Below are 18,254 nucleotides of genomic sequence, written 5' to 3'. Positions count from 1 at the left end.
ACTAAACTAAGAGGAATCTATAACCAAGCATCACTGAAGAAAGCACACTGAGACTGGTAGGAAGGGCAGAGACGTGGAAAGGGCTGCCTCAGTTCCAGGAGTGAGCGGTGGCCTGGAGGGACACTCACGGCAGGGTGGGCTGTCCTGAGAGGTGTGGGTCCTCAGCCCCAGGCCCAGAGCCCCAGCGCCTAGAAGAGGCACCCAGACAGCATTTACCTGTGAAAAGAGCTGGGTTTCTGTCCATGAGAAAGACAGAGCTCTCAGACAGACACTGATTCCATTTCAAAGGGCCTGCACAGAACACCTCATTCACAGCCACTTACCCAGGACTCTGGCAGGTGAGAGCTGAGAGGACTGGTGTTGCAGGAGGAGAGTGTAAAGTTGGAGGCCCAGGGAGAGACACTGTGGGGGATGGCCACCAGAACCCCTATGCTGAGTCATTCTCCAGTACTGCAGTCACCATCTTTCTTGGGTGGAGCCATCCCCGAGTGGCAACAGCCTGGGGAAAAGCAGCTGCTCCGCCCTCGGGAGTCTCTCCTACCCCAGGATAGCTATGGGTCATTCTGAGAGGCTAGGAAGCAGGGGGCATGTCAGTGACTCAATGTTCTGGTATTGAGACCGGAGCTCCCCACCACACTCTCCCGAGTGTATGACTGATGCTTCCACCTCAACGAAGACTCAGTTGAATCTGTTTGGAGAGGGGGCAGACCACACCTCTGGGTCTCAGAGGCCACACCCACCAGACTCCTGGGTCCACACCATACTGAAGTCTGTGAAAAAAGTCTGTACAGACTGACACCTGGGGCTGAGGGGCAGAGTGGCACCCACCACCCTTCCTAATCGCTGAATTGCTGCAGGCTCTAGACTCTAGCAAAGGCTTTTTCAGTGGCTGAGCCTAACAAGCAGCCAGCAGACGAAGGCTGCAACAGGCAGGACTTAGGGAAACTTAGCCGTTTGAGCGGACTTTCCTGAAAGACTAGAGTGGGTAAAAGCCAGCCTAGGAGCGAAGCTAGGTATTTCCATGTACAGCTGGGCCTAGCAGAGGCAGCCACAAACTCTGAAGTGCTTGTAGCTCCAAGAAGGTTGCTGATGGCCAGTCACAGGCAGTGTCTCCCAATGGTTTACGCTGGGCTCCTGCTTGGGAGGCCCAGGGAAGGCACATCCAGGGACAAGCTGCAGAAAGCATCAGTTCAGGACCTAACAACCCTTACCAGAGTGGTATCCTAAGGAAAAGCACCTCACACTTGGCCCAGCTGAGGCAAGTTCCACTCTCTGAGATCAGCACTGGCACAGAGGCTCATGTGCCTTGGATAGGGTGGAGCTTCACAGACAGCAGACCTAGGTACTGGATATTCTGTCCAGCTACACTAGATTCCACAGGGGGAGGGAGAAAGGCTTAGAGTGTGGACATTTAAAGTGTAGGTCCCTGTGACTCTATTGTTGAATCTAGTCGAGGGGCTTAGCCACCTTCAGGAGGGGCAGAGTCAGCCCTAGGACAGGACTCTCTCAGTCTTCCTCCCTAAGAACAGGATCTCACCAACTGTAAGAACTTCTGCAGAGGGGACTGTCAGCCATACTTGGTCTGAACCTGCTGCTCACATTGCTGGGGAGAAATAAAATTTGAGTATCCAGCAGTGACTGAAGGATCAAGCTCTGGAGTAGGGGCCACATTCCTTCTACTGAGCTCCTGACCAGACATTCCTAAAGTAGGGGGTCCCACAAACATTGTTTTCACAACCTCAGCTGCCCTAACCCACCAAGTGTGCATGCAACCTGTAGAGGGGTAGGTTAGGTGAGGCCAGTCTGAGCCCACACTACAGTCTTACTACAGAAGACTCTGTGGGAAGTCCAGGCAGCTGCAAGAGGAGGAGCAGCTGAAAAGTGGAGACAAATTTTACAGAGATTGGGGATTTTATGGAGCTATTGTCATCTCTAAGCAGGAGGAAGCTGATCCTTATACAAAGGTTGGCTTCTCCCACAGTACCCAGACACAGAAAACACAGACACAAACAGTGAAAAGTGCAGTAGCTGCAGACTGGTAGCCAATAGTGGGTTACAAAAAATAGCTGACACCAACCCAAGAAGAACTAGAGCCAACACTACTGGTAGTGGGTGGGAGACAGCATCAACCCTAGACTCAGCTAGCTACACAAGCATCACACACAAAGGTAGAGTCCAACAGGCTCCAGACACTGTGGAGAATAAATACAGCCAACAGGACAGACATTGCACAGTGTGTAATACACATAATCAAGGTTGACCCTTAGAACCAGCCAGCCTGAAGGGATAAATGTACCCACAACAAGACCAACTGCATCTAATATGCACATACAACAAGAGTGAAAATAGTACCCTCAAGAAGCATTCCAAGAACAAGGAAAACAGTGGCCTGGAGGGCAGTACCACCAAGCCCATCTTCTTCATAAAGACCACACAAAAATTTCAAAGTCAGACAGTGCTACCTAATACACAGACAAAATGGGTGGACAGAGAAATGCAACCCAAATGAATCAACCAGAGAATTCCCCAGAAAAACCAAAATACCAGTTGAGAGTTTAAAACAATGATTTTTAGGATGCTCAAGGATCTTAGGGCAACAATGGATGCACATAATGCGCACCTAAATAAAGAGATAACAATCATCGAAAAGGACACTGAAATCATAAAAAAGAACCAGTCAGAAATGACAAATACAATATCAGAAATGAAGACTGCACTAAAAGGAATTAATAGCAGGCTGGATGAAGCAGAGGATCAAATCAGTGATTCAGAGGATAAGATAAATGAAAGCACAGAAGCAAAGCAGCAAAAAAAAGGCTCAAAAAGTCTGAGGAAACTCTAAGAGAGCTCTGTGACAACACAAAGAGAAACAACATCCACATCATATGGGTTCCTGAAGGAGAAGGGAATGAACAAGGAACAGAGAACCTGTTTGAAAAAATCATAGCTGAAAATTTCCCTAAATTGATGAAGAAAAAAAGTCACACAAGCAAAAAGCACAGAGAGTTCCATTAAAGAGGAACTCAAGGAGGCCTACAGCAAGACACATCATAATTAAAGTGTCAAAGTTAAGAGAAAAAGAAAGAATACTAAAAGCTGTAAGAGAAAAGCAGTTAATTACCTACAGAGGAGCTCCCATAAATATGACATCTGACTTCTCAACAGAAACAACTGAGGCCAGAAGAGACTAGCAAGAAATATTCAAAGGGATGCAGAGCAAAAACCTACAACCAAGACTTCTTTATCCAGCAAGGCTATCGTTTAAAATTGAAGGGGAAATAAAAAGTTTCCCTAGACAAAAAAAACTCAAGGAATTCATTACAACCAAACCAATGCTGCAAGAAATGTTCAGGGGCCTGCTGTAAAATGATCAAAGAAAAAAGAAAAGTGAGAACAAGAGGACTGCAGATTTAAAAAATAAAATGGCAATCAACAACTACATATCAATAATAACCTTAAATGTAAATGGATTAAAAGCTCCAATCAAAAGACTTAGGATATCTGTGTGGGTAAGAAAACAGGACCCGTACATATGCTGTCCACAAAAGACCCACCTCAAAACGAAAGAGACACATAGATTAAAAGTAAAGGGATGGAAAAAAGTATTTCATGCAAATATAAATGAAAAAAAAAGCTGGGGTAGCAATACTTATGTCAGACACAATCAACTTTAAAACAAAGGCTATAGTAAGGTATAAAAAAAGTCACTACATAATGATAAAGGGAGCAATCCAACAGGAGGATATAACCATTATAAATATGTACGTACCTAACATAGGAGCACCTAATATATGTAAATCAGATTTTGATGGACATAAAGGGTGAGATCAACAGCAATATTATAATGGTAGGGGATTTTATTACCCCACTAACATCAATGGATAGATCCTCCAGACTGAAAATTAACAACAACAACAAAAAAAAACAGCCTTAAATGACACACAAGATCAACTAGATTTAATAGATATCTTCAGAAGCTTTCACCCCAAAGCAGCAGAATATACATTCTTTTCTAGTGTTCATGGTACATTCTGTAGGATAAACCACATATAAGACACAAAACAAGTCTCAATAAATTTAAGATTAAAATCATATAAGCATCTTTTCTGATCACAATGGCATGAAACTAGAAATCAACTACAATTAAAAAATTGAAAAAATTTCAAACACTTTGAAGCTAAATAGCATGTTATTAAATAATGAATGGGTTAACAATGAGATCAAGAAAGAAATCAAAAATTTTCCTGAAATAAATGAAACCAAATAGATAATAACTCAAAATTTATGGGACACAGCAAAAGCAGCCCTGAGAGGGAAGTTCATAGTATTACAGGCATATCTTAAGAAGAAAAAGCTCAAATAAACAACTTAACTCTGCATCTAAAAGAACTATATAAAGAACAACAAATAAAGCCCAGTGGAAATGAAAGGCAGGAAATAATAAAGATCAAAGTGGAAATAAATGACATACAGGCTAAAAGAAACAATACAGAGGATCAATGAAACCAGGAGCTGGTACTTCGAAAAGGTAAACAAGATTGATGAACCTTTAACCCAGTGTTTTTCAACTAGTGTGTCGTGAGACATGGTCAGGTGTGCCATGGGGAAATTAAACATGGGTCCCCAAACTACAGCCTGCATGCTGGATACAGCCCACTAAGGCTATTTATCTGGCCGGCCACTAGCCGCCTCCATCCGAACATAAACATTCCCCTCACAATCCCTCCAGCTATCAGCGACAGGAAGAGTGGAGGCACAGGGAACACTCACTGACCAATCACCTTCTAGGATTCATCCCAACACTAGCGATGAACCAATAGTAGGCCACCTCTCATCCACACCCAGGAAGGTTCCCGCTCGGGCTGCCGCGCACTTGTCATTGTGTGGCCGCTGCAAGTAGTTGAAGCTGCTACTCCTCCACATGGTCCCGATTTCTAATCCTGGTCAGGACTGGAGGTAAATGTTGCCACCACTAGATGAAGCCTCAGCCTCAGCTGGTTATGTCTATCCTGATGGTGTATATAGATATTTGACCTTTTTCTTTTTAAAAGAGGCCCCCGCAGAGGGTGATATATAATGCATCATAATGCATCACAATGTTATCTATATTGTATATGGCCTCCTAAAGGGTCATCTTCTTAAAGTGCTCAAATCTCTATATACACCATCAAAACAGACAGAACTAAGGCCCCTGCACCCAGTTGACCATGGGATTTGAACCCACAACCTCAGGGAGAACTCTAGTATTTATCAGAATCCTTACCTAGAAAGCAAACTTCTCAATTGGACAGTAGAGATGCTCTGAGGACTTATAATGTTATAATTTTCTAAAATTGATTTTGTCCAGCCTCTATATAGAGAGAGTATTTGCCAAATTGATTTGAACCCACAACCTTGATGAAAGCTCCAGTATTTATTAGCGGGACTGTATATATGAGGGGATACATGGGACTATATATATGAGGTTACATGGGACTGTATATATGAGGTTACATGGGACTGTATATGAGGGGAGGTTACGTGGGACTGTATATGAGGGGATGTTACGTGGGACTGTATATATGAGGGATGTTACATGGAACTGTATATATGAGGGGGTTATCCTTTTTTATTTAACTTTTTTTTTAATAAATGTAATTTATTTAAAGGACAGTTTGGGATCTCAGCAAGACGAGCAAGTGACAGTGATGGAGAAGTTTTTGAGAAGGGAAAATGCAAATGCCTAACAGGGCCCTGGACAAAATTCTGACCCAGATGAAGGCCGTAGTATGAGTGGTCGATAAAGAAAAAAGACAAGACGGTGAGCTCGAGGCAATATAGCGAAAGCTATCTTCCATTTGGATTTACTTTCACCAGGGATGAGACAGCACTGACTCCGCTGTGCTTGGTGTGTGGTGAGAAGCTTAATAGTTCCATGGTGCCAAGCAAGCTTAAACGCCATCTCCAAACGAAACACCCATTCAAAACAAGCCAAAGGACTATTTTGTACGCTTACGTACAATGAGAAACGGGCAACTTTTTTGAGAAAAACCACAAAGGTAAATGAGAGAGCCCTCAAAGCTAGCTACCTTGTTGCTGAACTCGTAGCTAAATCAAAAAAGTCCCACACTGTGGCAGAAACATTAATACTGCCAGTTTGTAAACCCATTGTAAATGAGATGCTTGGCCCTACTGCGGCCAAAGAGATACCTAAAGTGCCTCTCTCAGATAACACAATTGCCAGACATATTGATGACATGTCTGTGGACATTGAAACTGTTGTTTTGGAAAAGGTGCACAACAGTAAGAAATTTGCCTTGCAACTTGATGAGTCAACGAATATTAGTGGACATTGTCAGCTCTTGGCCAACGTGCGTTTTGTGGATGGAGAAGCCATTAGAGAAAACTTTCTATTTTGCAAGGCACTGCCAGAAAAATCAACAGGAGAGGAAATATTTCGGGTCATGTAGGAATATCTTGATAAAGCGGGCTTACATGGGAAAACTGCACAGGTGTCTGCACTGATGGAGCCGCAGCCATGGTTAGACTCATCATAGGCTTCGTAAGTAGGGTCAAAGAAAGAAACCCAGACAGACGTCACGGAAATGGCGCCGTGAGCAGCGCGTCCGACAGATCTCCCCAAAATCTCAACAAATTTATCAACTAGAAACAGAAAAATTTATCCTCGGAGCATTCCGGAGTTCCACACAAACTGAAAGCGAAAGGACTGTTATCACTTGAATCTGAGAGACGAGGGTGTGGAGGAAGCTAACTACCGCAGGGACCGTTCATTCAAGCTGCGGAGGGAGTGCGCCTGTGGTGAGTCGGCCCACACTCAGGGAGCGGCAGCCTAAGTGCTGCGAGCAGCCACCGGCGCGCGCTTGGTGCTGTGGTCCGGTCGCAGAGCGAGCACCGCTAGCGTCCCCAGCGGCCCGCGCACTGTGCGTGAGAGTCCCCAGCCACCGGTGCCCGGAGCACCCCATTCGCGCACGTGCCCTGGGCATCCCACGTGCCCAGAGCGCCCCACTGGCCCGCACACCCAGGGTGCCCCATTATCCTGCGCCCGGTGCGCCCCAGCCGCCAGCGGCGGGGCGAGCGGGAGAGGCGCCAGGGCGGTCTTTCCTACTTAGGAGATTCTCTCCGTGGGCGGGGCACCTCACCCAGCCATTCAAGCTAACAATCAAGCGTTGGGGGAGGGGCGCGCGGGCAGCCTGAAATACCTTCGGGAGCACAGCTGCGGACCCAATCACTGAAATTAGCTTAACCCACGAAATCTGCACACCCACGGGGCTCTAATTGATAAGATCTCTCTCAGTTCAGCGATCCAAGACAAGAGGCATGATATTTTTTAGTGCCTCTTGCTAAAGGGGCGGGGGCAACTTCTGATTGACAGAGCCTCCATATTCAGGGATAAACGCTAACAAGAGGGACTTGGCAGATAATAAGATCTATACTACACTAGTCGCAAGCAGAGACTAGTGCCTCTTCTTCCCAGCCAAAACAGGCTACAAAGTGTGGAAAGCCTGGGTTGAGCGGTCCAACTGAATGTTAGGCACTGAACAGTCACCTTGACAACAATTGACTCCCACCCCCGCCTGATTACACTGGAGGCTCTGACTGCCAGAGCCTTTCCCAATGCCTTGCGCTGAGTGGGGATAGAGTGGGGATTTCCTAGCTCTTTGAGCCTCTTACTCCCCAGGCAGAAGCAGTAGCAGCCTTATAGCTGGATCACCAGGCTGCTAATTCAGGAAGGGGGGACTAGGAGAGAGACTCCAGGAAAGCAAACTCTCTCATTGTTGGACCCTGCAAACGCCAACAAGCCTTGACTACCAGCAAGACTAAAGCCAATTATGTGACATTGCCATAGAATCCCATCAACTGCAAATCCCTACCTAAGTGTGACACAGGGGCAGAGCCTGGGGTTCAGAGTCACCGACCAGGAAGAGGGAGAGAAAAGGAAAAGGAAGAAGTTAACCTCTCAAAATCAAGAAAAATCCACAGACTTTATAACTTGTTCCACTAATTTATCGTTGTTGTTGTTTGTTTCCTCTATCTTATTGCCTTTATTATTATTATTTCTATTTCCTCCACCTCGGTCCTTTTATTCTCTGCCCATCTTATACTTCCCTTTTCTTGAACTACACTACCCATGAGTGTTACATTTTATTTCTTTTCTTCATCCTCACTCTCCTTTAAGGTTACACTCCAAAACACTTAACTCTCACTCTCTCCTCTTTTGTTTTTTTTGTTTTGCTTTATTTTGTTTTTTTCTCTTCCTTTTTTTCTTCCTTCGTTTTTCTCTTTTTCTGATTTTTTCCTTTCTATTCGTTTCTTCTTTTCTCTTTTTACTTTTCCTCCCATTTAATCCTCAATCACGAACAAATTAATTTGGGACTCAAGTTTTGTTTTTTTTTTTCTTTTTCGCTTCTGTTTTTGTTTGTTTTTTTGTTTCTTTGTTTGTTTTTGTGGCATTTTGGGTACTTTTTACGTTGCTTTTTAACTCACTAGCATTCCTCCCAACCCAAGGTCTCCACTGTATTTAGTATTCACTCCACTTAATACAACAGATTTTTACTTATTATTTTTATTTTTTTTCTTCTTTATTATTCTTTTTTTTCTCGTTTTTTCTGGTTCCCTCTTATCCCTCTCATTATATCTCTTAGTCGACCATCATTTACAAGCAAATCATCTTATGCTTGTCTAAGATTTTCTTCTTTTTTTTTTTTTTTTGCATTTAGTAGGTCCCTACTCCCTTTTTTTGCCCCTTGAACTCTTCACCCCAAATCAGGCCCTCCATTATAGGCAGTTTTTGTTCCATTTAGCATAATATAATTCACAGGTCATCACGATATTTCCCTGAGGAGGGGAGAGGAGGGAAAGAGAAGAAAGAAAAAAGGGGGAAATAATAAATTATTACTGTTTTTTTTTCCTTTTTACTCTTTATTAATTCTAATTAGTGCTATCAACAAGACCACCCTCAGATGCCAATAAGAAAGAGGAAATCGAATATTATGGATACAAAAGATAGAGAGGTAACACAAATAGATGTGGAAAAATCTATGGAGAAAAGATTTAACATATTGGAAGCCTTGGAGTTAAATGACAGAGAATTTAAAATAGAAATCTTAAAAATACTCAGAGATATATAAGAAAACACAGAAAGGCAATTTAGGGAGATCAGAAAACAACTCAACGAACACAAAGAATATATTACCAAGGAAATTGAAACTATAAAAACAAATCAAACAGAAATGAAAAACTTAATTCACGAGCTGAAAAACGAGGTAACAAGCTTAGCTAACAGAACAGCCCAGATAGAAGATAGGATTAGTGAAATAGAAGACAAACAACTTGAGGCACAACAGAGAGAAGAAGAAAGAGACTCAAAAATAATAAAAAACGAGAAAGCCCTACAGGAATTGTCTGACTCCATCAGAAAGAATAATATAAGAATAATAGGTATATCAGAGGGATAAGAGAAAGAAAATGGAATGGAGAATATACTCAAACAAATAATAGATGAGAACTTCCCAAGCCTGTGGAAAGAACTAAAGCCTCAAATTCAAGAAGCAAACAGAACACCGAGTTTTCTTAACCCCAACAAACCCACTCCAAGGCACATCATAATAAAGATGACACAAACCAATGACAAAGAAAAAATTCTCAAGGCAGCCAGGGAAAAGAAGAGTACAACATATAAAGGAAGGCCTATTAGATTATCATCAGATTTCTCAGCAGAAACTCTACAAGCTAGAAGAGAGTGGACCCCAATATTTAAAGCCCTGAAAGAGAGGAACTTTCAGCCAAGAATACTATACCCATCAAAGCTATCCTTCAAGTACGAAGGAGATATAAAAACATTCACAAATACAGAAAAGATGAGAGAATTTATCAGCAGAAAGCCCCCACTCCAGGAAATACTAAAGGGGGTTTTCCAACCAGATTCAAAGAACAAAAGAAAACAAAACCACAAGTAACAGCTCCACCAAGAACACAATAAAACCAAACTTAAACTGTGACAACAAAAGAAAAAAAAGGGGGGAGAGGATGGAGATTAACAGTAGCAAAGGACGATGAAGTGCAGAAATACTCATAAGATAGGGTACTACAATGAATATGGTAGGTACCCTTTTCATTACTTAATGGTAACCACCCTTGAAAAAACCACCACAAAAACACTTGACTTAAAAAAGGTAGCAACAGAGGAAAGAAGTATGGAACACAAACAAACAAAAACAAATGATAGAAAAACAAAAGAGAAGAATCAAACAAGATACAAAACTAACAGAAAGCAATTTATAAAATGGCAGTAGGGAACCCACAAGTGTCAATAATTACACTAAATGTAAATGGATTAAACTTACCAATAAAAAGACACAGAGTAGCAGAATGGATTAAAAAAGAAAATCCAACTATATGCTGCCTACAAGAAACACATCTAAGCAACAAGGATAAAAACAAATTCAAAGTGAAAGGCTGGAAAACAATACTCCAAGCAAACAACACCCAAAAAAAAGCAGGCGTAGCAATACTCATATCTAATAATGCTGACTACAAGACAGAAAAAGTACTCAGAGACAAAAATGGTCATTTCATAATGATTAAGGGGAAGTTGAATCAAGAAGACATAACAATCCTTAATATATATGCACCAAACCAAGGAGCACCAAAATATATAAGACAGCTACTTATTGACCTTAAAACAAAAACTAACAAAAATACAATCATACTTGGAGATCTCAATACACCGCTGACGGCTCTAGATCGGTCATCCAAACAGAGAATCAATAAAGATATAGTGGCCTTAAACGAAATACTAGAACACCTGGATATGATAGACATCTACAGGACACTTCATCCCAAAGCGACAGAGTATACATTTTTCTCTAGTGTACATGGAACATTCTCAAGAATTGACCATATGTTGGACCACAAAGACAATATCAGCAAATTTAGAAAAATTGAAATTGTACCAAGCATATTCTCTGATCATAAAGCCTTGAAACTAGAATTCAACTGCAAAAAAGAGGGGGAAAAACCCACAAAAATGTGGAAACTAAACAACATACTTCTAAAAAATGAATGGGTCAAAGAAGAAATAAGCGCAGAGATCAAAAGATATATACAGACAAATGAAAATGAAAATACAACATATCAGAATCTCTGGGATGCAGCAAAAGCAGTAATAAGAGGAAAGTTCATATCACTTCAGGCCTATATGAACAAACAAGAGAGAGCCGAAGTAAACCACTTAATTTCACACCTTAAGGAACTAGAAAAAGAAGAACAAAGACAACCCAAAACCAGCTGAAGAAAGGAGATAATAAAAATCAGAGCAGAAATAAATGAAATAGAGAACAGAAAAACTATAGAAAAAAATCAATAAAACAAGGAGCTGGTTCTTTGAAAAGATCAACAAAATTGACAAACCCTTGGCAAGACTCACCAAGGAAAAAAGGCACAGGACTCAAATAAATAAAATCCAAAATGAAAGAGGAGAGATCACCACAGACATCATAGATATACAAAGAATTATTGTAGAATACTACGAAAAATTATATGCCACCAAATACAACAATCTAGAAGAAATGGATTAATTCTTAGAACAATACAACCTTCCTAGACTGAGTCATGAAGAAGCAGAAAGCCTAAACAGACCAATCAGCAGGGAGGAAATAGAAAAAACTATTAAAAACCTCCCCAAAAATAAAAGTCCAGGCCCAGACGGTTATCCTAGTGAATTCTATCAAACATTCAAAGAAGACTTGGTTCCTATTCTACTCAAAGTCTTCCAAAAATTGAAGAAGAAGCAATACTTCCAAACACATTTTATGAGGCCAACATAACCCTCATACCAAAACCTGGCAAGGATGGCACAAAGAAAGAAAACTACAGACCAATATCTCTAATGAATACAGATGCTAAAATACTAAACAAAATACTGGCAAACCGAATACAACAACATATTAAAAAAATAATACATCATGATCAAGTGGGATTCATCCCAGAATCTCAAGGATGGTTCAACATACGTAAAACGGTTAACGTAATACACCATATCAACAAAACAAAGAACAAAAACCACATGATCTTATCAATAGATGCAGAAAAGGCTTTTGATAAAATACAACACAATTTTATGTTTAAGACTCTCAACAAAATGGGTATGGAAGGAAAATATCTCAACATGATAAAGGCCATATATGATAAACCATCAGCCAACATCATATTAAATGACATAAAACTGAGGACTTTCCACCTTAAATCAGGAACAAGACAGGGTTGTCCACTCTCTCCACTCTTATTTAACGTGGTGCTAGAAGTTCTGGCCAGAGCAATCAGACAAGACAAAGAAATAAAAGGCATCCATATCGGAAAAGAAGAAGTAAAGGTATCACTTTTTGCTGATGATATGATCCTATACATCGAAAACCCGAAGGACTCCACAAAAATATTATTATTAGAAACAATAAACCAATACAGTAAGGTCACAGGATACAAAATCAACATACAAAAGTCCATAGCCTTTCTATATGCCAACAATGAAATATTAGAAAACGAACTCAAAAAAATAATCCCCTTCACGATAGCAACAAAAAAAATAAAATACCTAGGAATAAACATAACAAAGAATGTAAAGGACCTATATAACGAAAAGTACAAGGCATTATTAAGAGAAATAGAAAAAGACACACTGAGATGGAAAAATATTCCTTGTTCTTAGATAGGAAGAATAAATATAATTAAAATGGCCATATTACCCAAAGCAATATATAAATTTAATGCAATTCCCATCAAAATTCCTAGGAGATTTTTTAAAGAAATGGAACAAAAAATCATCAGATTTATATGGAACTATAAAAAACCCCAAATAGCCAAAACAATCCTAAGGAAAAAGAATGAAGCTGGGGGCATTACAATACCTGACTTTAAACTATATTATAGGGCCACAATAATCAAAACAGCATGGTATTGGCAGAAAAATAGACACTCAGACAAATGGAACAGAATAGAAAGCCCAGAAATAAAACCACATATATATGGTCAAATAATCTTTGATAAAGGGGCCAACAACACACAATGGAGAAAAGAAAGCCTCTTCAACAAATGGTGTTGGGAAAACTGGAAAGCCACATGCAAAAGAATGAAACTCGACTACAGCCTGCCCCTGTGTACTAAAATTAATTCAAAATGGATCAAAGACCTAAATATAAGACCTGAAACAATAAAGTACATAGAAGAAGACATAGGTACTAAACTCATGGACCTGGGTTTTAAAGAACATTTTATGAACTTGACTCCAATGGCAAGAGAAGTGAAGGCAAAGATAAGTGAATGGGACTACATCAGAATAAAAAGTTTTTGCTCAGCAAGAGAAACTGATATCAAAATAAACAGATAGCCAACTATATGGGAAATGTTATTTTCAAACAACAGCTCAGATAAGGGCCTAATATCCAAAATTTACAAAGAACTCATAAAACTCAACAACAAACAAACAAATAATCCAATAAAAAAATGGGAAGAGGACATGAACAGACACTTCTCCCAGGAAGAGATACAAATGGCCAACAGATATATGAAAAGATGCTCAGCTTCATTAGTTATTAGAGAAATGCAAATCAAAACTACAATGAGATACCACCTCACTCCTGTTAGATTAGCTATTAACAAGACGGGTAATAGCAAATGTTGGAGAGGCTGCGGAGAAAAGGGAACTCTCATCCACTGTTGGTGGGACTGTAAAGTAGTACAACCATTATGGAGGAAAGTATGGTGGTTCCTCAAAAAACTGCAAATAGAACTACCTTATGACCCAGCAATCCCTCTACTGGGTATATACCCCAAAACCTCAGAAACATTGATACGTAAAGACACATGTAGCCCCATGTTCATTGCAGCACTGTTCATAGTGGCCAAGACATGGAAACAACCAAAAAGCCCTTCAATAGAAGACTGGATAAAGAAGATGTGGCACATATACACTATGGAATACTACTCAGCCATAAGAAATGATGACATCAGATCATTTACAGCAAAATGGTGGGATCTTGATAACATTATACGGAGTGAAATAAGTAAATCAGATAAAAACAAGAACTACATGATTCCATACATTGGTGGAACATAAAAACGAGACTAAGAGACATGGACAAGAGTGTGGTGGTTACCAGGGGTGGGGGGAGGGAGGACATAGGAGGGAGGGAGGGAGAGAGTTAGGGGGAGGGGGAGGGGCACAGAGAACTAGATAGAGGGTGATGGAGGACAATCTGACTATGGGCGAGGGGTATGCAACATGATTTAATGACAAGATAACCTAGACATGTTTTCTTTGAATATATGTACCCTGATTTATTAATGTCATCCCATTAACATTAATAAAAATTTATTTAAAAAAAAAAAAAAGAAAGAAAGAAACCCAGATGTTATTGTTACGCACTGTTTTTTGTACCGTGAGGTCCTCGTTGCAAAGACCTTACCAGCAGATCTAGCTCCTATGTTGGATGATGTTGTGAGCATAATGAACTTGTGAAGACATGACCTTTAAGATGTCGCTTATTTGTGTCTTTGTGTAAAGAAATGGGAGTGGAACATAAAATCTTATTGCTCCACATGGAGGTCCGGTGGCTGTCGTGTGGCAAAGTGCTGACCCATGTGTATGAGTTGCGAGAGGAACTTAAAGTATTTCTGACAAGCGAGAGGTCCGATTACTCAAAGCTGCTTGCAAGTGATGAGTGGTGTGCAAAACTGGCATACCTGGCTGATATATTTCATTATCTGAATGAACTGAACACATGGATGCAAGGCCGAAATGAAAACCTGCTTACAAGCACTGATAAAATGAATGGATTTTGTTTAAAGGTGCAGCTCTGGCAACAACATGTGCAGCATGGCAACCTTGAGATGTTCCCGCTCACCAAGAAACAGCATGATGGCAACACTGCTGCAATGTGCGAGGTGATTGGCAGACATTTGAAAACTCTTGAGAAGATGTTGTCATTTTATTTCTCTTCAGCCTTCACAGATGCCTTGACTGGGTTAGGTACCCATACAGCTCAGTATCCATTGCTGGAAAGGACATGACTTTAAAGGAGCAAGAGGAGCTCATTGAACTGAAACAAGATTGTGGTTTAAAGCTAAAGTTTGCTGATCTTCCTTTGGACAGTTTTTGGTTATCTGTTGCCAAGGAGTTCCCCATTCCAGCCAACAAAGCTATTTTGATATTGCTCCCGTTTTCAACCACATATCTATGTGAGCTGAGCTTTTCAAGCTTGACTAGGATAAAAAATTAAAAACAGAGAGAGACTGAGAACTGTTGAGGAAGAGCTTCATGTGTGTCTTTCTACCATTCCTGTCGGGATATCCCTTTTGTGTTCATTGAAACAGGCCCAGGTTTCACACTAAGTGAGTATAAATACATTTAGAAACTATATTATTAACTATATGTATAATATGTACTGTGTTAGAGTGTCATTTTGTGTCATTTTGGTAGGTGGTGTGCCCCAGGATTTTGTAAATGTAAAAAATGTGCCGCGGCTCAAAAAAGGTTGAAAATCACTGCTTTAACCAGACTCAGGAAGAAAAAAAGAGAGAGAACTCAAATCAATAAAATTAGTAATGAAAGTGGAGAAGTAACAATTGACACCACAGAAATAGAAAGGATTGAAAGAAAATACTATGAAGATCTGTATGCCAAAAAATTGGACAACTTAGGTGAAATGGATAAATTCCTAGAAATTTATAATCTTCCATAACTCAATCTGGAAAAATCAGGAAAACCTAAACAGACCGATTACAACAAATGAAATCAAAACATTTATCAAAAAACTCTCAGCAGGCATTTGTTCCTAGGAGAAGAAACTAAACCGTTGGGACACTGGAAAAAGAGGAACCGGCTGCTCTGTGGAACTGACCTCAGCATCCATCTGCCTTTACCGTCTCCTGCAGGGTTGGGCTCTGATTTGCCTGCTTTGTGCTTAGACCATCTGTGAGTGAAAACCAAGAGAAACACTATTGGTAACTGAGATATCGACCATGGAGATACTGGAGTCAGTGACCTTCCAGGATATAGCTGTAGACTTCACCCAGGAAGAGTGGGCCCTGCTGGACGCATCCCAGAGGAAGCTATACAGAGATGTGATGCTGGAGAGCGTCGGTCACCTGTTCTCTGTGGCGGAGATCTCACCCTCCAGAGGGTCTTAATGAATGCACTGAACTGAGTATTGAATCTGCTCATCAATGTGCCCTGACACAGTGTTCATTGACTCACGTGGGAAAGAAACCTGAGGTCGACCAGCAGTGTGGAAGATCACCTAGTGAAGAGTCCTCCCTCAGTACACACAATCAGACTCACACCAGAGATAAATCAAATGCATGTCATGTATGTGGGAAAGTCTTTAGCAACTTCTTTAAACTTCAACAACACAGGATGATTCACACTGTAGAGAAGCCATTTCAATGCCATCTTTGTGGTAACGCCTTCGTACAAGACTCTGACCTGAGAAACCACAATCGGATGCACGACAAAGAGAAACCGTATAAATGCCAGCAGTGTGGGAAAGCCTTCAGTCAAAGTTCTTACCTTAGACAACATGAGAGAACTCACACGGGAGAAAAGCCATTTGAATGTCACATATGTAAGAAAGCTTTCAATCAAAGATCATACCTTAGAAAACACCAGGTGATCCACACTGGGGAGAAACATTACAAATGCCACCAGTGTGGGAAAGCCTTCAGTCATAGCTCTAACCTTAGCCAGCACAAGAGAATCCACTTTGGAGTGAAACCACACATATGTCTCATTTGTGGGAAGGCTTTCAATCAGGGTTCTGAACTTAGGCAGCATAACAGAACGCACACAAGAGAGAAACCATATAAATGTCAGCAGTGTGGGAACACCTTCACTCAACAGAATAACCTTAGACGGCACGAGATGATCCACACTGGAGAGCAGCCATATGCCTGTCGGCTGTGCGGGAGAGACTTCACACATCCCTTTGCCCTTAGATGGCACGAGAAAACCAAACACTAGAAAGGAAATCATGAAAGCCTTCAGAGACATTCTGACCTGGAAGGACATGGCGCTACAGAGGACAAGACTGTGGAAGAAACACCAATCATAGCTTTAGCATTAGAAAGCACCAGCAGACACACGCACTGAAGAAACACTGCAAGCAACATGACAGATCTGCTTGTCGTCATACAACGCAGTCCAGAAAGCATTTTATATATGAGTGCAGCCGTAGGGATGGTCCCCAAATGCCACAGCCTTCACTCCTGTTCTGCTGTCACACAGACTCACTGTAAGTGTTCTCATATAGATGGTGACAGCAACAACTCCAGACTGGGAAGGCAGTTGAAAAATAGTTGCAGAGAAGATAACCTGTAATGCTTCATTTATTATATATTCGTAATATGAACAAACTTCATATGAGGGAAACCCTAAGTCCATGATCACCCTTAAAATAATATTCAGCCCAGTACCAGGCTTCATATCCACCAGAATCTCAGAGAACTAACAGTAACACGGGGTCAGATGGAGACATGGCTGGAGGAAAACCAAGGACTTCTCACAAACCGTCCCCCCCATTGGGGTCATTCAGGGTAAAATCAGCAGAAACGTTTTGCTCCTAAACAAGGCTGTGCTGAATGTGAGGGCTCACACTGTACAAACACACTCAGCGTCAGGAAGGCAAGTCCTTCAGGATCAAACTGCTTAGTCAACCTGAAGAGTCCCCCCCTGAGGAGACAGCCATCTAAGTATCAAAGCAGAGACAATTTCAGGTTCATGTTCTATCAGAAAATACGAGTGTGCGCGTGATAATTTAGTAAATGAATCCTTTAACATACAACTCTGCAAAGAATGGAGACTTTCAGAAATTATCTAATTATAATTTGTGGAATAAATTGTATGAAAGTAAAATGACCAGGCAATAATAAAGCATAATTTTGCAAGAAATTAAAACTTGTAAATATAGCAATACTAGCTAATATTTGAATAATAAAACCTGTGCTTAAGCTGAAAAAAAAAAAAAAAAACCAAACAACTCTCAGCAAACAAAAGTCCTCAGCCAGAGACTTTCACAGGCAAATTTTACCAAATATTCAAAGAAGAACTAACACCTTCCCTTTTCAAGCTATTTCAAAAAATTCAAGAGGAAGGAAGACTTCCAAGCTCCTTTATGAGGCAAGCATAATCCTCACTGCAAACCAGGTACAGACACTACAAAGAAAGAAAACTATAGGCCAATATCCCTGATGAACTTAGATGCTAA

At 40.9% G+C, this 18,254-nt stretch overlaps 1 protein-coding gene across 1 annotated transcript; it reads left to right on the top strand.

The window, feature by feature from the left end:
• Window positions 1-14,592: 14,592 nt before the first annotated feature.
• LOC136404270 (zinc finger protein 596-like) lies at window positions 14,593-17,011 on the top strand. The gene is made up of 2 exons (XM_066383641.1): window positions 14,593-14,707; window positions 16,173-17,011. The coding sequence occupies exons 1-2, from the start codon at window positions 14,593-14,595 to the stop codon at window positions 17,009-17,011; spliced, it is 954 nt and encodes a 317-aa protein (XP_066239738.1).
• Window positions 17,012-18,254: the final 1,243 nt, after the last annotated feature.

This window comes from Saccopteryx leptura, chromosome 4 (genome assembly GCF_036850995.1).
Source record: "Saccopteryx leptura isolate mSacLep1 chromosome 4, mSacLep1_pri_phased_curated, whole genome shotgun sequence".
Taxonomy (NCBI): Eukaryota; Metazoa; Chordata; class Mammalia; order Chiroptera; family Emballonuridae; genus Saccopteryx; species Saccopteryx leptura.
Note: the sequence above shows the minus strand (reverse complement) of the source record. Positions and strands in the feature narration are given on the sequence as shown.